General features: G+C 36.9%; 1 protein-coding gene across 1 annotated transcript in view; it reads left to right on the top strand.

Moving 5' to 3' along the window:
• The window catches only part of KAT2B (lysine acetyltransferase 2B), a gene marked incomplete at both ends in the record, with an annotated part of 39,302 nt that overhangs the window by 14,681 nt on the left and 683 nt on the right, over window positions 1–23,938 (top strand). The window contains 13 exons of the mRNA XM_079538648.1: window positions 350–531; window positions 3,103–3,294; window positions 5,425–5,531; window positions 6,882–7,007; window positions 10,564–10,700; window positions 12,061–12,269; window positions 15,207–15,333; window positions 18,845–18,955; window positions 19,692–19,835; window positions 21,496–21,610; window positions 22,392–22,428; window positions 22,682–22,745; window positions 22,843–22,927. Of these exons, the coding sequence (XP_079394774.1) occupies window positions 350–531; window positions 3,103–3,294; window positions 5,425–5,531; window positions 6,882–7,007; window positions 10,564–10,700; window positions 12,061–12,269; window positions 15,207–15,333; window positions 18,845–18,955; window positions 19,692–19,835; window positions 21,496–21,610; window positions 22,392–22,428; window positions 22,682–22,745; window positions 22,843–22,927 (1,636 nt within the window). The remainder of the gene's footprint in view (window positions 1–349; window positions 532–3,102; window positions 3,295–5,424; window positions 5,532–6,881; window positions 7,008–10,563; window positions 10,701–12,060; window positions 12,270–15,206; window positions 15,334–18,844; window positions 18,956–19,691; window positions 19,836–21,495; window positions 21,611–22,391; window positions 22,429–22,681; window positions 22,746–22,842; window positions 22,928–23,938) is intronic.

Here is a 23,938-nt window from a genome sequence, read left to right as displayed (position 1 = left end):
GTATCTGTATGAACATAAAGAAGAAAGCACTGTGGATCTTTCTTTGTTCCCTGATTATTATTATTTTTTAATTTGGAAAACAGCAAAAATTAAAGAATTTTCCTTCTCTACCACTAACTCACGTCCTAGAGAGGAACAGAGTAAAAACACTTGAATGCACTTGACTCTCTGAACAGAAGAGTCAGCTTGTGGCATGTGACTCAGAAAGGAGTTCTTGGTCTTTGGTACTTATTTTCTTTCCCATATCTTTTTTCTTCTCCAGGGTAAATAGACATAAAGTGATAAGTGTTCAAGGTCGCGCCTACAAAAATTCTGGGTAAATAATTAGACATTTTTCTTCTCTTTCAAGGGTGTGAATAATTTTGTGCAGTACAAATTTAGCCACTTACCCTCAAAGGAAAGGCAGACAATAGTGGAACTGGCTAAAATGTTTCTGAACCGCATTAACTACTGGCACCTGGAGACACCTTCTCAACGAAGACTAAGATCACCCAATGATGATATTGCAGGGTATAAAGTGAATTATACCAGGTAATGGCATTTTCGCTTGTTACAAATCTTGCTTACATGTACATAGAGAACCTGTACTCGCAGGTATGCCATGAATTCCTGTTGTCACTGAGCTTATTAAAAACCTGATGACTTCAATGAAATCATGTCAAAGTTGTACACTCATCATTGTGTTGTGAGAGGGGTGCTTTATCAGCCAAAGAAAGGGATTATATGTTTGCAAACAGCTAAACGTAACAGCTCTTTTGCAACTCTTATGTTTGCAGAGTTGTCAGTCCAGTTATTGTAAGAGGCTTGTTTAAGGTCCTTATTTCATGTCCTAGAAATTAGGGCAAGTTCTTACTCAACTTTAAAATTATGTATTAAACTTTGCAGAGCATCTGGTTTGAAACCAAATCATGGAAGATAGGAACAGTTAAAAAAGAATTCTTAAATGTTTGATTGCCAAATTGTGAAGAGATATCAGGTTACTTAGAATTACAGTTCCTGTCTGACCTTTTAATACTCCATCAGAATTCAGAAGAATGACTTAGTCACTGGGGGAAGAAAAGCTAGTGTAAAAAGCCAAGTTGCTTTTAGTTTTACTTTCATCATTAAAACAGTGTGGTACCTTTTCCAGTTAGTGCAGAGACAAAGGCAGTAAGTTCTCACGTCAGTGCAGGCAGCAGTTAGCTACCAGTGCTGTAAGCAGTCAATGTGCTGTCAGCTCAACTGTTCCAAGGAATGGACAAAGACAGTTTCTCTGTTTGAGGATGAGTATGGACTTCTCTCCTCTTTTTGGATGTCCTTTCTTCTCAAAAATCCTATTCCCTTGAAGTAGAAGAGCAAAAACCTGTGTAAGTATGTACTATGGATAGTGCATTCAGATGAGAAGCCCTGTGACTGTGAGAGGCAGGATGCTGATCTGTACACTGTCCCTCTACCAAGTCACACCTCTTCCACAAAACTGGAGGGGGTTTTATTGTTTGCCAGCAGATGTTATATCAAATCTGTTAGTCCTTGACCTACCATGAAGAACATGAAGAGTCATCCCATCAAGCTTTTTCCATGCACTGCGGCATGAAGTAGCCAGCTATGCTGTAGAAGGGTGTCATGGGTGGTTTGAGTGAGTCAGTAGTCTGCCCAGATATGGCCCAGATCGTATCTGTACCTCTGGAAATGTGTCCCTGTACAAACCTGTCACCTCAAACACCTTCTTGGAAGAGGTACTGATGGGGCTCTTCAGATTGTGTTTGATATCTCTGTTTTTAATAAATATGTCATAGCCAGAGTTAACTGGGGTCTATGTTTTTAGGAATCAATAGCTAGCACTGGATCTGATTGATGGCTTGTGTTGTAAATCATTTTGTAGCTTACAGTTTCTCAAAGCTTTCTGTCCACAGTCCCTAAGGCTTCCTCAGACATGAGGGCCTCTTTTCATCTAGTTCCTGCTTCTCTGTAGAAGCTTCTCTCTTCCTCTGGGATTACGCCCTGTCCTGTCAATAGAGGCACTGCTATGGGTGCTGAGGAGCACTTGTGCACCAAAGGTGCACCATGTGAATTTTCACAGTCACTGAGTTTACTTGAAAGCATAATGATTTCTGTATAACTTTATCAGAGTATTACATGTGTTCTTGTGCTGTAAGAGGAGTGCTTTATCAGCCATGAACATGAAGCAGAGGTGTGTGTACAACTATATCGAACAACAATCTTGCAACTCTTATGTTTGAAAAGTTGCCCTGTCTGTTTAAGATAGAAGAGTTTTGAGGGAGGCTGTACTTTGGATCTGAATGAGACGAGCAGTACAGAAGCCAGAATAGCCTGTTTACACCCAAATATCCAGTTTTCATTGTTAGAGTTTTTGTGATGGTTGTGATCTAATTCTGTTAAAGCTATAGATAACCATTGGCTCTGTTCATCTGTACTCCAGTGTTGAAACACTGGAGTCCTGTTGGCCTGCAAAGTCCATGTTCTCTCGATTTACCTCTTCAATACACTGTGCCTTTTCTAAGAACAGTGACATGACTTGCTACACTTTAATATTTGCTTCTTCATGCAAGACTCGTTATGTAGCAAATTACTGTAAAGGAGAGCATTGAATCATGGCTAATGCGAATAAGCTAGCTGGTGGGATACCAGGATTGAAATCTAGTTGTGTTCCAGTGGAACTAGTTAGAAGTGTCACCTCTTTTGTGTATGTGTGGGGAAATGCAGAAGTTTAAAGAGGAGAAGATAGACCAAAAGGACAAAGTCTTTGGAGTCACAGGCAGAAGGTGCAAGTGACTTCATGAATGATTTGAGATAATCCTTGATGTCAACATGAATTTTAGTGGTATGTGAGTATTGTCTATCACAAGAGCACCTTGTGGAAACTGTAGCGTGGAATAAAAGAATATATGGAGACTTAAGAGGGCTTGGCTGATAGTTCTCTAAAAAAAGAGCCAGACAATATAAATGCTATTTAACTTTGTTCAGACTTAATGTGGAGCTGATTTATACAATTATATAGCTCTCAGTTGTACTATAAATGATGTAGATAGTGCTTTTAATGCTTTCAGTTATTAATTTATATGTTAGATGGTGATAGCTATCTGACTTTTTTCATCCTTACAGGTGGCTTTGTTACTGCAATGTCCCTCAGTTCTGTGATAGTCTACCTCGATATGAAACCACACAGGTTTTCGGCAGGACTTTGCTTCGCTCCGTTTTTACTGTAATGAGACGGCAACTGCTGGAGCAGGCCAGGCAAGAGAAAGACAAGCTTCCTCAAGAGAAACGGACACTAATCCTCACCCATTTCCCTAAGTAAGGTGTCACAAAGCGATTTTTTGAGGGTAACCACTTGTATGTAACTTTGACATGGAAATGTCTAAACCTGGGGAAAAGGGAACTGGGAGGGGATCTGATTAATGTTTATGAATACATAAAGGAAAGTGAGAGGCAAATGGATAAGGTCAGGCTCTTCTCAGTGATGTGTGATAGGACAAAGAGCAATGGCCTAAAGTAAGCATAGGAAGTCCCATACAAACATTTGGAAGAACTTCTTTATGGTAAGAAAGATGAAGCACTAGAGAGGTTGTGGTATCTCCTACTCTGGTGATACTCAAGACCTGTTTGGATGCCTATCTTTGTGACCTACTGTAAGGAGCCTACTTTAGAAGGAGAGTTGGATTTGCAGATTATTGTCTGGGGCTAGAGATGGTTAGTCCTCAAGAGAATGAAAAACCACGTGAACTTTCCAAGGCTGGGTAGAGATAGGTTTTGTTGCCCCTAGTATTATTAACAGTGCCTTTTAATACTTTGAAGAGTGTTAACTGTCTCTGGGGCAGACTTTTACAGGAGTGCTTGGTGTATCTGAGAACAGGATTGTGATCTGGCCTTGAGGTAGGTGTAAGGAAGATTCAACACCACATTGGTACAAGGAGCAGACTTGCACAGGGGAAAGCTGTCCCTACATTTCCAAAGCCTGGAAAAGTTATTTGGACAACATTAAATGTTCACTGCATTTGGGGAAATAAGAGAAGAAAATCACTGTTTACTGAGTGTTTTAAATTTTCTACAGGCTGCCTTGTCTGAAGCGCTTGTCTCTGACTGCTGATGTTATGCAGTGAGATATGCCAGAGTGCTACAGCTCAGAGCATGGAGCGGGAGTCCTGTACTGGGGCTGGGCTCCCTCCTGCTCCTCCAAAGGGTGTTACTGCTCTCAGGAGAACTAGGTGGATGTGGTTCAAAAGAAATATTGTTAGAGACTTGTCATGCAACACAGCTGTGAGTGTGCTGCCAGCAATGTGGGTGATCAGTAGCCCCCAGTTAAGAATGAGAAATGATATCTGAGGAAGGTTTCCAGGACTGCAGATTTCTGAGTTCCTTTGGCATAGTGACGTGTCTGTCTGAGCCTAGGAAGCAGCCACCTTGGAGCTGAGTGCAAATCGCGCTACCTGAAATGCAGCCTTTGCTGAATATTCATTTGTACTTGTAAGAAGTCACAAGTGGTGAAGTTGCTTTCTAGCCATTATTAGCAGTAGGGATAGCAGCCAGCACCACAAGTTGCTGTCCTTAGGTATAAACATGCTGTGTATAAAATACATCAGCAGGACTTGATCTTGAACATCCTTTCCCTGTTCATGAAAGTCTTACTCAGCAGTCTGGTTGCTTTCAGCTGGGCATTTTCTGTATATACAGATGACTCTAGAGAATAAATAAATGTCAGATATCTTCTGGTCTGAAAACTCCTGCTGTGCAAAATAGGATAAGCAGCTATCTTGTTTCAGAAAGGGAATGGATGTATTAGCCACATGAAACCAAGAGTGCTGGGCAGTCCGCTCTGGAGTTCCTTTCATTTGCAGTAATATTGAGAAAGGTTGAAAGTTTCTGTAAGTGTACCAAAATGAGATAAAAAATACTACTGTAAAAGCATAAACATGCAGTTAAATGTTGCAGTAACACACTTAAAGGAATGAAAATGTCTTCCTATTGTTAATAACTAAAACTGTGATTTTGTGAATCTGTGAGATGCAGGAGGCAAATATATCTACAAAACACTGGCTTATGTAGGTAGACATATTTTGTCATCATTATATACCATCACTACCTATAATCTGCCTACATTCAGCTTTCTTATTAGTGCTTAGTTTTGGTCTAGATTCTACCCATTGGTTTGTTGTTGTTTTTGTTTTTGTTTTTTTTTTCCATCAAGTTAGGCACATATTGCTTATAATCAGACAAATTGTTGTAGGCATCATCTCTCTACTGAATTAAGATACTTATTGTCTACTCCATTTTGTGATAGTGTGCACATTAATTTATTTGAAGAAGATTGACCAACAGTGTTTTTTTACAGAGTTATTATTTTTTTCTTAGAAAGTCTTTATTCTAAAAAAAATCCTGTATTGAATTCTTCTTTTAAGTTAATATTTCATCTGTTTTTGTGCCTAGGTTTCTGTCAATGCTGGAAGAAGAAGTGTACAGCCCAAATTCTCCTATTTGGGATCAGGATTTCATGGTGTCTACTTCTCGAACTGGCCAACTGGGAATCCAGACAGGTAAGCAGGGTTTAGTGACCCATGCCAGTTCACTGGCTACCTGGCAGCATTTTACCATCTGCTTTGGATGCAAACATGCACGTGATTTTTTGGCATTTGTATAGCTTTTCCTTACTTTGTTTCCTTTCTTTCTCCAGATTTATTCACTTCTCTCCTAGGTAACTCAGAGGTCTGTAAGTCACCCTTGAAATTGCAGGAATACAATGATGATAGTTTTCTTTTGCTCTACCTCTCTATTCTGCTCAACAGCATTTAAAATCTGCTTTTGCAGTTTATAGGTTCACTTGATTATTTTAGGAAGTGAAGACTAGAGTCATTTAATTCAGTATTTTGCAACAATTGCTGATTATCAGTTGATTGAACTGTTACGTTAGGATTTCATCTGATAATTAGTTTCTGAGATTAGTAGAGAAAATTCCATTGTGAGAGAAATACATTTTTTTTCTTAGAAATTCCTAATTTCTGAATTCACAAACTGGTAAATTATGCTTTAGGCACAAATTTATTACAACTCTAAAATCATCTTGCTCTCAGAATTTATTCTTTCATGTACCTTTCTGAAGTGCTTCATTTTAATTTGCAGCTCTTAAGCACTGGATTCTTGGCATGGAAATGGCACCAAAGAGCTGTTGCTGGTGATGACACTAGGATAAAGGAATGCAGAGAGAAAGACTGCAGGTGTCCAGATTGAGAGCTGGCACCTCATTTCCCCTCCTCCCTCCCATTTTGGCCTTCCTGCCAAAAATCCTGAAACAAATGAAAGCTGGATGATTTTACATGCGGTGGTTTTTTTTTTTCTTCCTTGTTTGTTTTTGTTTATTTTTAAATTTAGAGAGAGGTTTGACTGTGACTTTCTGAAAGAGTACTTTCAACCTCTTAACTGGTGTAACAAGTTCTCCCTTCTTTGAGTTTGATTTGTCCAACCAGCCTTTAAATGCTGTTAAAGTGGACAGATGAAGTTGAATGATGAATTTGTACTTTTCAATGAGCCCCTGCAAAAAGTCTTTTCATGAGGCTGAATGCTAGTAACCTTGGCAGACATGTGAAGAAAGCTAATTTTCTTAATATGTGCTCAGCACTGCAGAATAATAAGGCCAGATTTTTGCAGTGAGGTGTAACTAATGCTGTCATCCAGAAGTAGTACAGTTCCTCACTAAGTTTAGGAAAAATATGTTGAGGTAAAGCTCTAATATCTCTGCTTGCCCACCAATTGCTCTGTTGATATTGATAATGTTACTTTCTAGGTGAGTTGTAGTGAAGCTGAATCCATGGTCATGGCAGTTGTTTGATCAGCACTGTAATGGATTTTGTATCCTGATTTTTATTTGTGTGCTTTTCATACCATTGCAGTTATCAATCCACCTCCTGTTGCAAGATCTGTTTCATATTGTGCAAGCCCGTCATCTCTGGAGCAACCCAACAGTGGAAATATGAGTCCTGCTTGCAAAGTTTCCTCAGTCCTTGACCCAAACTTAGGTAACAAAGATGGAGACTCACCTTCTTGCTTCTGTTAATGTTAACAGTAGTTATAGCATACGATGACCATGGCTTTCACGTTGCAGTGAGGTGGTTTTACTAAAAGACACATACAGACATGCATAGCTTTTCTCCTCTATGGTAATATTTAACTGGAAGATATGGCAACTGTCTTTGAAAAAAGAATCCATCAGTTTGTTTAAATTCTATTTATATGGTAAAAGTTCTGTATGTGACAGACATTGAAAAACACTTCACTTGTAGTGAAGTACCATGACTGATGAAAAAAAGGTTTTGTTTAAATAGAAAAGGCAGAGTAGAAGGGGCCATTGCTTTTTATTTTTTTATTTTTTTCAAACTTTTGAGGTACTGAAATTGCATACTTATGAGCAATAAAGTAAAGAACAAACGCACACGAGGTTAAACATAATACCGGAATGAGGTCAGATTATAATAAGGTATTTTGGGAAAAATAAAAAGATGTTGAGTGGGTAAGTTCTCCTCATAAACATTTTTCAAATACCTCAATCATGAGTCTATCAAAAGAGTTTGTAAGTCAAAGAAGTGATCACAAGCTTATATGAAATAAGTCCTCAAGGAAGCTGAAGAAGTGAATTGTTAATGTTCTCTGCAGAGGAACTTAGGGAATCTCCTGAACTGCAGCCTTCTTTTTGAAAAACAAGTTGAGAGATGACCTTAAAAGTGGTAAAATGTGTAGTGGTAAAATAGTCACAAGAAAAAATGATATTTTCTCAGTGTGTGAAAAGAAATATGGAATTGACAAGCTAATGAAGCTGTGCAGCTGGGCTATCATTCAATTTGCCTTCAGCACTATAGAATTGAAACATCATGGATACAAAACTGGCTTTTAAAGGGATTCTAAGAAAATTCAGAAAACTTTTAAACTGTGATTCCCATTTCAGATGGTTAGAAGAGAAAATAATAAACTGATTAAAAACTGAATGAATTAATATATGTGTAACATGATATGTGGAAACTTGGCATTTATTTTGTAAAACACATGAATGTCCATTGGTGGACAATGGTGAACATTTGAAAAGAATTTTGAATGATCTAATGTACCCAAATTTCCAGAAAGCTTGTGACAAATTGCAATAAGAAATAAGGAGGAAAGTTAATTCGCATATGAATGACTTTAAAAACTAGGAAATAAATAATACGAATAAACAATTTCCACAATGAATTAAGGTTAACAATAAAATTCTATTGCTAATCAAACAATTATGCTGCTTGAAAGTCTGAAAAGGGGAGTGAACAACTTAACATTCATGTACTTAGAGTACTGTATTTGTGGCAAGACAGTCTGTACAATATACGTAAAGTATTGGGCCCTGAACTATCTGGTGGTCTCAGCGTTATTGTGGATTTTCCTGTTTGACAAAACAAAGTGAAAACAAACAAACAAGCAAAAATATAGCTCACCGACAAGTGCTATTCACAGTCAAAATTCTCTATCCTGGCTCTGACAAGAAGCAGTCTCAGATCTTTAGGAAAAAAAAAAAAGAAAAAGAAAACTATAAGAAAAAGGTAATTATGGAATGAAATTCCTGTCTTTGGTAAAAGCTTCCTTCATGAATTTGTTTAATTAGTTGCTGTTGCTATATCACGTGTTGGTCTACAGTTAGTAGTATGGTTAATAATTAACGCAGTGCGTTTTGATTTGGAAACTTCATATTGATTTTCTAAGTCAAATATGTATGACATGTTAGACTGCACTTGTTTGGTATACAATAAGAGTGAAAAAAAATCTATAATGGATACTTAATTCCAGTGAATCACAAAATGAAATAGTATGTTATCCAAAAATATATATTGAACACTTACCCTCCAGGTCAGCAGCACAGAATTTCACCACAGATAGTGTTGAGGTAAACAGAGAAGTGAGTAATTTCATTACGATTTTGTAGAGGAACAGAGCAAGGAGAGGTATATTCACCCTGACATTATAGGAATAAAAAATACGTGTAATTCCCCATACTTCACATACAAGCTGAAGAATATAGCAGAAGTGCTAGAGTACAGGACTACTTAACAAAAACGTAGCTGAGAAATGAGGTGGGATAGAATACAGGAGTAGCAAATAGTAAAAGCAAAAAGAAATGTTGATAGAGGAAGGAAGGGAAGCAGAGGAGAAGTGTTAACTGGTCTTTGTGATGTGCGTCAGTATGATCTAAGGCCTGAGTTGTAAGAAGAGAAAGACAAGGTAGTAGTCAAAGGGACAAAGATACTTGGGAATAATAATCATTACTGTGGCTTTCCAAGACAGAAGGGAGGGAACTTTCTCAGGATCCTCCACTTATTTTTTACATTAACTCTTTACATCTGACCAACGTTAAAATAATGCTCTTTTTTTTCCTCTTAGACTGTGCATGTTACACATGTGTTAGGTTCAAAGTATTATCAATATTTTGTTGTATATTGTATTTACTCTTGAGGTGGCAGTAGAAGAATAATACTTTATTAAAATACATCAGTCTTACGAAAGGGCAAAAATTTTTAATATTGTGTGTGCAGCAGTACATATTAGTGAGCAAGAAGTCAGTTTTGATAGCATTTTTGTGACTGTGCAAGATAAATTTGTGATATAATTACATCAACTAAGGAATATTTCATACTGTGTACTTTGTACCAACATAACTTCACTGACAATTTGGCCTCAGTTTAAGAACTTTGAGAAAGGGATTCTTAATGTAATTTTTTTTTAATCATTCAATTTAAATGGATTGGGTAAATCATAGTTACTTTATTTATCATACTGGCATGTGTATTTGTTGGAAAGTACTGTACTTCTCTGATACACTGCCACCTAATCTTGCTATTTTGTTCCAATTTCTTCTACTTTTAATTTTGCAGTGTTTGTGAACAGCTGATGTCAGACATTGTTGTCCTATTACTTTTGGAGGGACAGCATGTCCCAAGTCTAAGTGCCTTTGTTATCTTGGGGGAAAAAAGAAGTGAAGGTCAAAGAGCTGAAATGGAGACTTGTAGATGTTACCTAACCTCATGTTCCATGTTGACTGGGGATGGATAGTATCCTGTGCTGTAAGGCTGAGCTTTGTTAGCTCTGCTCCAGATTACTTTGTGGGTTTTTTTTCAGAGGTTAACTTCTGTTCTAGGTCCCTGAGGCAGCGTCTTACACCCAGCATTCATGATTAAAGAAACAGAGTCTGAAATAACTTGAGGTCTTTACCTTGATAATGTATTCCTTATTGCAGTACTTCTTCATCCACTATGTTTACCTCACTTACAATTTTTGAACAGCTGATGCTGTTCAGGCTTTTTGTAGGTTCATACTTGGTATATTAGTATTTAAGATTCAAATTTCTTTTCTATCTATAAAAAAAACCTTCAAATCCTAGCTTCTTATTAGAAAGTGATTAATTACAAAAGTGATTAACCTTCTGCTTATGTGTGAGAATATTTAAACTGATTCAAAATCATGCTCTGCTTCCTCTTAGCTGGTTTCATGAGTATAGCGATTAAACTGTTTGTGAAAGTTTGGTCTTTTTTAATTTGTCCTGGTTTTGTTTTGTAGGGGAAAAGAGAAAAAATAACGAACCGTATTCTCTGGAGGACTCGAAAAGACCAAGGGTTATAGGAGATATTCCTATTGAGTTGATCAATGAAGTGATGTCAACAATTACAGATCCTGCGGCAATGCTTGGGCCAGAGGTGAGGAACGTATAAACCTGATCTGTCTGTAATGGCCAGTTTTTAATAAATGTTCCATATGAACTGAGTAAGACAAGAGTCCACAAAACGTGCTATACTATCAGTATGAAACATACAGTCTTTAAAAGGGTATTTTAGGTAAGCAAACACTATCGGTGAAATGCATCATTAAAATGAAGAATAATCTAAATTTTCTTAATGCTTTATGTGCTGTTTGCAAAGAGATTTGAAACTATAATAGTGAAGAAGTTGTTTTGAAGTTATTTTGTAATATACTTTTTTTAGCAGGATAATTCCAGAGTACACTTTCTGTTGTTAATCATATATACAGCATGTCAGACAAGGCAAAATATGTTCAAGTCCTGCACAAGGATGAAAGACCCAAATTTAAGTCTTCTGTTTAGTGCAGAAGAGCTGATCTAAACACTTAGTTGCTCCTTCTTCCACAGTTGCTCTTTTTTTCTCCTGGAAGAGAAAAACAAACAGAATTGCAGAATTGCACACTTTTTTTTTTGGCTGGCTTTTCCTCCTTCTGTTCTCTTTGCCAGGCTATGTTTTGCAAGCAGCTCTTGTTTGCCAAGATTTAGCTAGAGAGTGCTGAAGGTTTGGAACCACCTACATTTCTTGCTCAAGATATACACTGTGACTGATGGCTTTGCGTATTTACAGTCTGGATGTTGGGCCTGGCAGTGACTAGAAACTCAGCAGCCAAATTTCTTTTAAGAAAGTAAACAGTATGTACATGCAGGAATCTTTTGGCATTGTAAAAGGATCTTGGAAAAAGTTGAATTGACTGTATGAATTTCATCTCTGTGCAAATATGCATATGCAGTTGCTAGATATATAACGACAAAAACAGTAGGAATTAAGAAATTCTTTTTTTCTTTTTTCTTTTTTCTTTTATGATAGTGATGTAGGTAGTGGAAAGCACTGCTAAAATGAAAAGATAAAGCTATGCCTCCAAAGCCATTAAAGTCTCTGGTTTGCAATATGTGTAGGCAAATTCATTACTATTTCTGCCCAAGCTAAAGAAAATGTGAAGACATGGTGACGTGGACTTCAACAGGATGAATGCTGTCCCCTGTCATGTTTTGGAACTTGCTGAGATATAGAAATCACTGTTGATACATAATCTTGAGAAGAAGCTTGAATATGCCTTTGTGTATTGTAGCATAGATTTTGTATCTGCTTATTTGATGTTGTCATTTCTGCTTAAAACAAAATAAAGAGTAATCATCGACAGCTCAATTTTTGTATAACAGATGGCCTAGGAAAAGAACAGGGTTTGTTTGTTTCTTAAGGTTGTTGCATCAGAGGATGTGAAATACATACAATGTGATTGTGTTCCTCTTTCATACAGACCAACTTCCTCTCGGCACATTCAGCTCGGGATGAGGCAGCAAGACTGGAGGAGCGCAGGGGGGTGATTGAATTCCACGTGGTTGGGAACTCCCTGAACCAGAAGCCAAACAAGAAGATCATGATGTGGCTGGTTGGTTTGCAGAACGTGTTCTCCCATCAGCTCCCTCGAATGCCAAAGGAGTACATCACACGTTTGGTTTTTGATCCGTGAGTACAGCTGCAGAGGAATTTCATGAGTGAAATGGAGAGAGCATGATGCTTGTTGTAGGCAATGATTTGAGAATTGGCCAGCTCAAATACTGTAGAGGGGAACTCTGCCCCTTCTACCTCTTCCAGGCACTGTGAATCTTGGCCAGTCCTTCTGGCAACTAAATACTTTTTTTGTGGCTGAATAAATGAATGCTGAATTAATGAAGCTCCTACATATGTTATTCTTATGAATGTTAGGACCAAAAATCAGAAAATAATTATGGTGTTTATTAGTGGTCTCTGGACCCATACTGACTTGCAGACTGCTCCATCCTGTGTTTTTGGAGTTTGTAAACCAAATGGCAGCAGAGATTGAAGGCTTTTCAGTGAGAATTTATGAATTTAGAATTTTTCCACAAATTTATTTTGTGGAATTTATGAAGAGCAGCATTTAAGTCAACATGGGGAGAATGCTTAGAATCACTCCTCACACAAGTACATAGCTTTTCTCTTTATCCGTGCACATTTCCTGCCTTGCTTTAGGTACAAATCTACACCACAGGCACTAGTAAAGAGATATACTGGCTGTAGCAGCATCCGTAGGTTGCATGTTGTCCTACATCCACCCTAGTGAACTGATGAATTCTGTTTAAGCAGGAAAAAAGGGTTTTTCTTAGGTTCATGGATATTTAAGCTCTCTCCATTCTGATTTTTATCTTCTGCTTAGCTGTTGTACTACATGGACGTTTTTCTTCTGTTTACAACACTCTCTTGCTGTTGATTTCAACCCTTTACAGTTTCAAGGATGTCAGGTATCAATCTTCTTTTTGATCAATAAATTAAGGCTATTTGTAGCCCTGACAGTTTCTTTACCTTTTCCTCACAAGTGTCTATTTTTTCACTGTTGCACTTGTTACAGAGTCTACTTCCAACCAATGTGTTTTCCCCAAATTTCTGTGAACAATCCAGTTCACAGTCCAGTGAAGATCTAGGAGCCTACTATGCTGACTGCAGCTCTTCACAGTGTAGTGTGCTTGTAGGCTCTTTGCTACATGTCAGTAGAGACCACAAAAGGAGCTCTGCTTGAACTGATCTAGACAGCTGCCCAGCCTGGTTAGTGGTAGAGCCTACCTCTAACACCAGTGATATTAGCCACTGTCTTTGTGTCTGATATTATTGCTGCAGCAGTTATGAAAACATTTCTGGAATGATTTCCTCTGCTGTTAGCCTTGCTAGCACTTCCCTCTGCACTACTCTCAGTGCCAACCAGCTATGCTGCTGCATGCTCTGTGCAGTCTCTGAAGCTCTGGCAGCCCAGTGCTGGTAAAGGTGGGAAGAACTTCAGTCTCCAAGCATAGGAGACCAGCCCTGAGACTTTATCCTGCTCTCTTCAGAAGAGATCAACAAGGTTCTTATGAGGACCAGCACCAGTCTGGAATCTTTTGCTTCTCCTACGTGAGGATAAATGCTGCTTGATTAGGAGGTAGCACTGAGAACTTTTCTGAATTCAAGAGTCTTAGCAGCACTGTGATCTCAAGCAAAGGCTACTGGTTGAAGAAGTTTAGGTTCCACAATAACCAAACATATAAGTAAATCTTGAAGCAGTGGGCCATGGCCTCCTCCCGCATTTCTCTAGGCCCTTCTTTATTGGGAAAGACTCTTCTAGTAGGTTGATAAGAATTGCTGGTTGTTAAAGTGCTCTTCGGTATGGATATAGCTGGAGAGCAGACGTGCTTGAGAAAGAAATATAGATATTGCTACGGCAAGAATATTGCTCCCCCTGGTGCCTTTTTTGAACAGTTGACCCAATGGAAGGAAAACGAGTAGCTTGGACAGCTGAGAAACCCAATATCTGCCATGATGTCCAGAGACACTAGTTGGAGACCTACACTGAGTAGTGGGTAGACACAAACCTCATCCAATAGGAGATAGTGAAGTCTAACTGTTCTCTTCCCAAGTCTTTTCAGCTGTTAATGTAATCGTGATCTATTTTGTTCTTATTTCCACAGTGGTCATCCTTAGTAAATCTTTTTTTAACAACTCAAACACGAAGAAACAAAATTAAAAACACAAGCTACTACACACTGCTGTCATTCTACAGATAAAAAATACCAAAATAAAGACAAAAAAGAATATGTACAATATATAAATTCTACTTCGACAGTGACATTTATAATGCAAGTACTTTTCAGACTGACCTTTTTTGGAAGTGGCTCATTTTTGGCAGCATCTTTCCTCCACACCAGAGATATCTTCTCTGAATTTACAGTATTGTTTATTCAATTTATATTATATTATGTACTGAATAAGCTAGAGAACACAGTGCAAATCTTTCCAGACCTTGAGGATGGTGCTAAAATTCTTGGTCCTTGATGTGAGAGTTCAGATTGTGCCTTGCTTTATCTTTCCTGGCATTCAGTGTAAGTGCAACTGAAATGGATATTTATTCTGGTCTCCATTCCACTAGGAATTGCATTAGAAATATGAAGTGTCATTTATTGCTTGATCAGCTGTGTTGGAAACTGATGGCATAGCTATTCAGAGTACATGCAAGAAAACAGGAATCCCTTAGGATTGTTAGGATTGCTGTCCTGTAACTCCATTAATTTCTAATTTAGGCAGGCTAAGACCATACTGAGAACTATGCAACGGCACAACTGTCAGTAATGTAGTCAACAAAAGCAATATAACTCTTATTAATAGGAGTACTCTAGTATGTAGGAGTACTTGGCAAGGCTAGGACATGCTGCATAATGATGAATTTTATGGTAAATTCAAAGCATGATGTTAAGACAGAAACTCTTCAGTTATACAAACAGATATCTTAACAGAAGCATATACAATTGCAGTGGAACCATGGAAAGAAGTGAATCAAGTTTCTGAAAAAAAGGAAAGTAATGGCACATTGTGTACTATGTATGTGAATTAAAATGAATGTTATTTTTGTCTACTCAGGAAACACAAGACTCTTGCATTAATAAAAGATGGTCGCGTTATTGGCGGTATCTGCTTCCGAATGTTCCCTTCCCAAGGATTTACAGAGATCGTTTTCTGTGCTGTGACTTCCAATGAGCAAGTCAAGGTAAAATTAACTCTCCACTAGAGTTTATTAAATGCATGTGAGGTCAGTTTACCACACATATACTCCTAATTTTGTAGTCACATTCAATATATTGGGCTACCAAACAAAAATTGAATTTGAAATATACAGTAATTCTGAATATACTATAGAAAACCTAAATAATTGTGCAGATTTAAAATCATCAGAATAATAGTAGGACCATTTTCTAAAAACAAAACAAAAAACAAAAAACAAAAAAACCCCACACTTTCCTCAACACAAAAATAATGGTAATTTTTCTTCCATTCTTGGATTATTCACCCTTTTCTTCGGCAACTGCCTCTCAGTGTGGCATAACATCTCACAGTTAGCTGAAATAAGCATGGCTTGCATGTGTTTGTAATTTATGTTCAATCACTTTATGTTGTTACACATCATCAATGAAAATTAGGTATATCGAATAAATTAGGTATAGTTTTACAACTCAAAATAAGCATACACTACTTTGAATACTTATTTTTGAGTCCGGTTTACAAAATGTTTTCAGTGTTGAGCTGTAATGTTGAGAGAATGTAAAGCACTATAAATATACAGGAGATTCTGCTCCCCTTCGCCAGGATTACAGGTAAATCTAACTGAGAGTATTTGGTTCAGGATTCAGCCTTTAGATGGTGCTGTAGCTATATGTTTTTCAGTTGAAATTGTTAAAGCTGAGATATGGATTGATTTAGAGTTTCTAGCAGATGAACAAGCAGAAACTGTGTGAAAGCCTGTGGCAAGTTTTAGTACTTGAATTATATTTGAATTTATGATACTCTTTGAATTTATAAGGTTAACATTTCTGTGGTCACAGTAGTATATAAAAAAAGTACTCTTAAGTGTTTTATATGAACAGTAACAGAGCATGCTGTAGGTATGTTTATTCTGTGCTTAAATAATTCATAAAAAGCGTTTTAATTAAACTCAAGCATTCAAATGCGCTAAAGGAGTTAAGCTGCCAAATATTTGTTGTGATTCTCAAGGGTTAGCCTTTCCAAATATAATGGAGCAAAAATCTGATTCCTCACAGTGCCTACCTAGGTTGCAAATGCACACATGAAGCACAATTTCTTCTGTTACCCTTTGGGTGCCTCAATGTTTGTGGAGTTGAGTTGACTGTTTCTTAATTGTGGCCTTCTCACATTCCTTTGTAAGTAAGATAACCCCTAGCAGCAGATAAGTGAGAAAAAACAAATGTTCACGCAGGGATATCACTGCAAACTCTTGGGAAAAATAAACACATTTTAATTCAGTTTGAGTCTGGAGTAAGAAATATGGATACTGTTTTGTGTGTGATCTTTAAAAATTAATTTGGTTTTGAGATAGACTGATGCTGTATTATGAAATTATTTTAAATTGAATTGTACGTGACTTTGTTTCTCTTTAGTATTGTTGGACTTTGGCAAGCATTTGTGAGAAGAAATAAATGCTGGGAAGGTTATAAAAATAATAAGTCAACTAAAAATATTTGAACTAATTGTCATCATAATTTCTGGAATTTCTTGGAGACAAAAAGATGACAATTTGTGTTAGAGATTTGCTGCTTTGGGATTATTGGAATGAATTGCAATGTTTCGAGTTGTAAGTAAAATGTCTCACACCCTGTTTCTTGCACCCTGTTGATGAGAAAGGAAGTGAAAAGCTTGGGTGGCTTATGCACTTAATTAAAACGTTTTTCTTGAAAATTTTTGAGACTTCCTGTCCTCTGCAGAGTTATGAAATTTGCAATTAAAAAGTCTCTTCATTATTTTCAGCACTTCTAAGAAATGCTATTCCACTTAACATGCCATCAGTTGTAAAACTACTTTGTAATTAATGCTGTGCACAATATCTGCTGCTTTAACAAATGACTATTCTGCTCTAAGAGCTTCCTCAAATTCAGAAATATTTATTTTCATACACAACATCTTCATTTTGAATATGAGGTCTGAATAACAGATGCTCTGAACAATATCAGGAAAGGAAAGATAAATGCACTAATTTTGTGCCCAGAGTGGTACATTTTTAAAGAATGTATGTCACTACCTTTTCACTACTACTGTATCGCTGTGTTTTGTTTTCAATTTCAGCAATTACCCAACTTGCTTTTATCTGCTGTTTTCATGTTCAAGGCTATTAAATTTTTGAGTCATAAGTATGTATTTTCTAATATACGTGTCCTAGTTACATAAATAATTTTTTCCCCTGCTTTCAAGAAAAGTATTCAAAAACATTCTATGTACATTTGTGAAAATTTCCAGTTATTCTTTAAGACATTATAATTTGAACATATGGAGGAACAACACATTATTATGGAATTTCCTGTCTTTTGCATTTATTTTTTTTTTTTCTCACAGCAGAAGGGGAAAACTATAGCTCACTTGAAAGTGTGAATAAATGGAAACTTTTGTTTACTTTGGGGTTGAATGAAAATGAAAATTATTTCTGTGTGCAGTCAGAAGGCATAGCTATTTATTTTTATACTACTTATTGTGGTAATAGCTATTTCACTATTCCCTTTTATGCTCCATGGTCAAACATGAAAGAATGAAAGATGAAGGAAGAGGCTGTTTCTGCTGTAGATATACAGAACTCAGTAAAAGAGAGGCCAGAATGGTTTTCTCTAGGAGTTGGTGAGGCAGTCCCTTTGTCTTGCAAATTTTAAGTGATGTGACAAAGACAGGATGCCTTATTATTACAATATAAGTAATTTTGCTTCTATTAGTAGATGGTAGCTTAAAAGAAAAAAATTTTTTGCATGTTGAATTACACCTTTCAAGACAATGTACCCTTTTGAGGCACACTTTACTATGAAGAAAGATTGAGGGAACTGAGCTTGTTTAGCTTGGAGAAGGCTCTGAGGAGACTTCATTGTGGCCTTTCTGTACTTGAAGGGAGCACATAAACAGGAGGAAGAACGGCTGTTTACAAAGGTGGATAGTGATAGGACAAGGGGGAATGGTTTTAAACTGAGACAGGGGAGGTTTAGGTGAGATATTAGGAGGAAGTTTTTCACCCAGAGGGTGGTGATGCACTGGAACAGGTTGCCCAAGGAGGTTTTGGATGCCCCATCCCTGGAGGCATTCAAGGCCGGGCTGGATGAGGCTCTGGGCAGCCTGGTCTGGTGGTTGGTGACCCTGCATATAGCAGAGGGGTTGAAACTGGGTGATCTTTGAGGTCCTTTTCAACCCAGGCCATTCTATGATTCTGTAATTCCATTTCTACCCCTAGAGAGAGAATAGGTTTGGGGCTCTCCTAGATTAAAAGTGAATCAGGCATCAGAAGCTGCAATATTTTGTTTCTTGCTAGGTCACAAAGATATTCCTACAAGGCTGAAAACTATTAGGTCTGGAGTACACCTCACTAAGTCATTTATGACAAAATTTTTAAAACAGGATATAGAGGAAGCACTGCATTTTGTAAACAAGTTTATAATAACTGTTGGTTTACAGTGTTTAATATTTGCAGTCCCCAAAGGCTTCAAGCTGTCTTTGTTCTCCCACATTTCACACAGGGTTATGGAACTCACCTAATGAACCATTTGAAGGAGTACCACATCAAACACAACATTCTCAACTTTCTCACATATGCAGATGAATATGCTATCGGCTACTTCAAAAAACAAGTAAGTCACACTAAGAAATTACTTGATGCAAGAAGTTTACTTCTAGAAGTGATCAAACTGAATAAACAGAGTAGTTAGATATGCATAGTGTGAAACTGCAACTAGACATAAGGAGTTTTATTTTTACCTTTTATGTTATAAGGGAGATGAAATGGAAAATGTTCCCCAAAGGCTTTGTAGAACTTCTCTGTCCTTGGCAGTTTTCAAGACTGGACAGAGCACTGAAGAACCTGTTCTGATGACCTCCACAAGTCCCTTCCACTCCCACTTATTCTATGATTAAACGTACAACACTGAATTTGTTCTTTACACATCAAGAATGAATTAATTGTAAGCTTGTGATTCTACTATAAGACCTATGCAGACAGACTCCTTTTTGCCTCTGAAATATCTTTTCCCAAATTTGAAGTTGCTCAGTATCCAGGTAAGACTGAAGGCTTTGACTGTAAATGGTGAGGCAGAAGTCCTGGTTGGCTTCCTGTTTTTTACCAAGGTTTTATATAAACCACTGCAATGTAAGAACGAAATAGAGCCCAAATGAGAGTCTTACACTGATTCTATTGTGTTTCTTTTTCACTTTACTTTTTTTTAACTATATGAACACTGCAGCATATCAGTATATATTTTCACATATATGTAAAATTACGATTTGGTTCTAAATTATCACAGCTTTTTCATTTAAAAATACATAAAAAGAAAATTGTGTAATGACAAGTTCAATTTATTTCTTTTTCAGGGTTTTTCCAAAGATATTAAAGTACCAAAAGCAAAATATGTTGGCTACATCAAGGATTATGAGGGTGCCACGTTAATGGGATGTGAATTAAATCCAAGGATTCCCTACACAGAATTTTCGGTCATCATTAAAAAACAAAAGGAGGTAAAAGCTGAAATGAAACACTGAATATTGTCATCTGTTTAGATGGTCAGAAGCCATGTAGGAGCGCTGTTTAGAAGCAATTCATTTAGTATCAAGTTTTCTCTCATTTTCTTTGATGCTTTAGAGTGTACATTTTTCTTTAAGGAATTTTTATTTCAAGCCTCAGCGCCATACTTCTGCAATTTAAGTCTTAAAAAAGTACTGATATTTTGAGCTGTGTTTAATAACTAAATTGATTCATTAAGATATATTATGATTTTAATGCTTTAATGGACAAATCTAGACTGGGTTTTCTTAAATTCCAGGTCGTCCATTTTTGAAGTTAATGTTAGTGAATCATAGTTTTCAATATAATAACAATTCATAAGCAAAATAATTAAGACATTTCCAGTTGTGTTTAAATACCTTCCTAGACATTTAAAGAAATAGAAATTACAAGGCTAACTTTATTCTTCCAAGGATAGTCTAACCTGATCACTTGTAAAGCATTTGATAAAATACTTCTTTGTGGAACAATCATTTTCCTTCCAGTAGAACTATTTGGCCTGTGGTGACAAAAAGAAAGAAAGAATTTGAGGGTTGTGCATTTAGTATGCTTATCTCTTCTCTCTGGTGACCAAGGGAATAGCATGAAGCTGCATCAGGGGAAAGTTACACTGGATATCAGGAAAAGGTTTCTTACCAGAGGGTGGTCAGGCACTGGAACTGGCTCCCCAGGGCAGTGGTCCCAGCCCCAAGCTGCTAGATAGTTCAAGAAGTGTTTGGGCAGTGCTCTCAGACATAGGGTTTGATTTTTAGATAGTGCTGTGAAGAGGTGCTTTTCAACTCAGCTGTTGTATGATTCCTGTAAAAAAAAAAAAAAAAATAACTTACTGGGAAGGTTTTGATAACTAAAGTCCATATAGCACAAATAGTTATTTTTACCTCTTATATCTGTTTGTTTCGGTTACTCTTCAGATTCCAGTGTTCTTTTGGACCCATCATTTCCTCATGGATGGGATGTTGTTGGGTGGGCACATAACACTTATCTCTTGTAGTTTGCTACTGTTGCTTCTCTTAAACATGCCTAATAGAAGTAATACAGTTATAAGCTCAAACCATCTAGTCTGGGGAAGCCTTTTTTGTCATTTACAAGTAGAATATAGGGTCCGAAAAGTAGAATCAACTTTGTCTTCCTAAAGGTAAAGTCTTTAGTAAGAACATCTCTGACTAATATCTAAGCAAATCCTGCATTTACATGCAGGCTTTGAAATCTCCAGATACTTCTAAAATACTGCAATATGAGAACAAATGTGTCTTGAAATTTTTGACCAGGATGTGTGGAAATAGTTCCCAAGCACCAGATGTTGGAGTTAGAGGCAGTTCCCCAACAACTTCCAGGAAATTTCCTTCTGTACATCTGCCACCTGCCCAGGAGCTTTGCAGGCTGTGATCAGTGAGCTATGACTCCTTTTCTCCAGATCTGTACCTAAGTAGACATCTGAGAGACTTGATAGACTCATCTATAGAATTAGTGCTTGGCCAGGTATCTTGCCTCTGTTAGCCACTTGTATTTGTAAGGACCATAAGATCAGGGTATGAATGTTTTTTTGCTCATCACAGTTCTTTGTTACTTTGGAGCACATCAACTCTTTTTGTTTTCTCTGCTGCTTAATTACAGATCATTAAAAAGCTCATAGAAAGGAAACAAGCTCAGATTCGAAAAGTTTATCCTGGCCTTTCTTGCTTCAAAGATGGAGTACGACAGATTCCTATAGAAAGCATCCCTGGAATTAGTATGTATCAACCTCTTTAAATGTAGAACAGAAGCAGAACAACCCAAGAAATATCCAAGATAATAAATACTAATACAATCACTTATTTATTTTTTACTAATATGCAATTGATTTTTCGTGTTAATTTGATTCCAATGAAGATTATTGCATTTCCATTACAGCTGATGTCTTCAGTACTTCCTCAAGGCATCCAAGGCTGATGCTCTTTTGTGTACGTGTTTAATTTGATTTACATCAGATCCATCTTTAATTTATATCACAGTATAGTCAGCAATTTCGATGTCACCACTGATGCACTGCACTCCTGAATAAGGCTGAATTCTGTGTTAAACATGGACTTACATGGACTTTGAACAGGATAAAATAGATTCAGGACATTGAAGTATCTTCATTTTTTCTTTTTTTTTTTCTTTCTTTTTTTTCTTCTTTTTTATTTGCTCAGCACTGTTTTTCTGCAGTTTATTCTATTTTCTTAGGGAATCGAACAACCTTTCTATCTTTTTCTTTACAGAGGTTATGGTAAAATACAAATGGGTGTATCACATATCACAAAATAATATTTTAGAATCTTCTCAGCAGTCTGGAAGAAGGGTCATGCAGAAAATTGAATGGGGCTCTAAGTTAGGTTGTTGCATTTCTTATTAGAAGTAGCTTTTATGAAAGCTAACCTAGTTTGCTATGACAGTGCTGAAATTGCTTATATTTTTAGAGTTGCCATAACTCAGTTAATGTTTTGACCTACTGTAGTTCTCATGTAATCTCTCATGCTGTTGGTGTACAGGAGAGACTGGCTGGAAACCAAGCGGAAAAGAAAGAGGGTAAGTGCTGCTGCACAGAGAAGAATGAAGTGGATTTGAGTTTCCTTTGAGAAGTCTTTCAGTAATGTCATTTGAGATTTCCTTTCCTTCATTGGAAAACAGATAAAAATCTGCCAGGGATGTGTTCTTAAGATTTTTGTTTTACTTTTTATTTTGCTTGAATTTTTGGAATTGCTTTTAGGTATGATGCACTTTGCTGGGATGAAGATCTGGGATTCAAACTAATCTTTTCGTATTAATATTTTCTTTCAAGTAAGGAGCCCAAGGATCCAGATCAGCTTTACAGCACATTAAAAACCATCCTGCAGCAGGTGAAGGTGAGTGCTCGTTCTAGCTTACCTTCTATAAAGATTTTTAAATAATTTCTAATATAGAGTTTCCATATTAGATACCTTACTTTTTTCTTTACCAAAGAGCCATCAAAGCGCTTGGCCCTTCATGGAACCTGTGAAGAGAACAGAAGCTCCTGGATATTATGAAGTTATAAGGTTTCCCATGGGTAATGCCATTAACATTTTTTAAGTATAGTGTTTAAAAATCTTTATAGCTAGAGGCATAACAGACAAATTGTAATCTGATTGTTTTGTGTTAAAAGATACATTATTTGCAGCTGGATAACTTGCAGCTCTGAAGTTCTAAGAGTATGAAGCTGTCATTTGAAATTTGAGTAGTCTGTGATCTTTCTGAAGCATTTATGAAATATTCCTGTGAAATCTCAGTATGCCCTTAGAGACTCACTGTGAAGCTCTTAAAAGATGCAGACATCTCAAAACCTCTGGGATTTAGCTGGTTTATGGGACTTGTATGAACAGTTCTTGTGTGGTAACTGGTCATTGCAGTTTCTACTGCTATGCTAAAAAGTCTGATAGCAAACTTTCAATAACGCCTGTTCGAATTGCTTTGAAAACTAGATTTAAGCTTTCTAAATCCCATAGAGAAGACTTCATCAGAAGTGCAAGAGTTTTCAATTCAACCCTTAACAAAGGGCTTGCTTGCTTCAATTTAAATTTAGGAAAATTCTTTATTCAACTGCAATACGAATCATTTCTTGTAACTTTTATCTTTGTGTTTTAGACATACCAGAGCTATGTTTTTTTCCCCCATGCAGCTATTGTTTATGTGGGATTACTTGCAAAGGAAAGTACACAAAAACTGAGATCATTTTTCTTCGCTTTTGACTGCTGTCATGTAACCTCTGCTATTCTAAATAGATGCTTGTTTTGATTGCTATTGCAGCAGACTTAAAAGTCAATCTTGGTATTCCTTCATTGTTTGTGCAACACTCACCTCCATCTTTCTGACTTCTGTATCTTTTAATGTTATTAGAGAATGAAATACAAGTTCATTGCAGGCTGCTATCAATCCTTTTAGTGGAACAGTGTTCATGTTGCTTTGTATAGACTCCTGGCCTGATTGTACCAATTTGTGTAGTTATTAAAATAGCAGCCAGCTTCCTCAGTCCCTGACACAAATATATTTTCTAGCAACAAAGAAAAAGAACGCTGTGTAC

This window comes from Tetrao urogallus, assembly GCF_951394365.1.
Source record: "Tetrao urogallus genome assembly, chromosome: 7".
NCBI classification, from domain to species: Eukaryota; Metazoa; Chordata; class Aves; order Galliformes; family Phasianidae; genus Tetrao; species Tetrao urogallus.
Note: the sequence above shows the minus strand (reverse complement) of the source record. Positions and strands in the feature narration are given on the sequence as shown.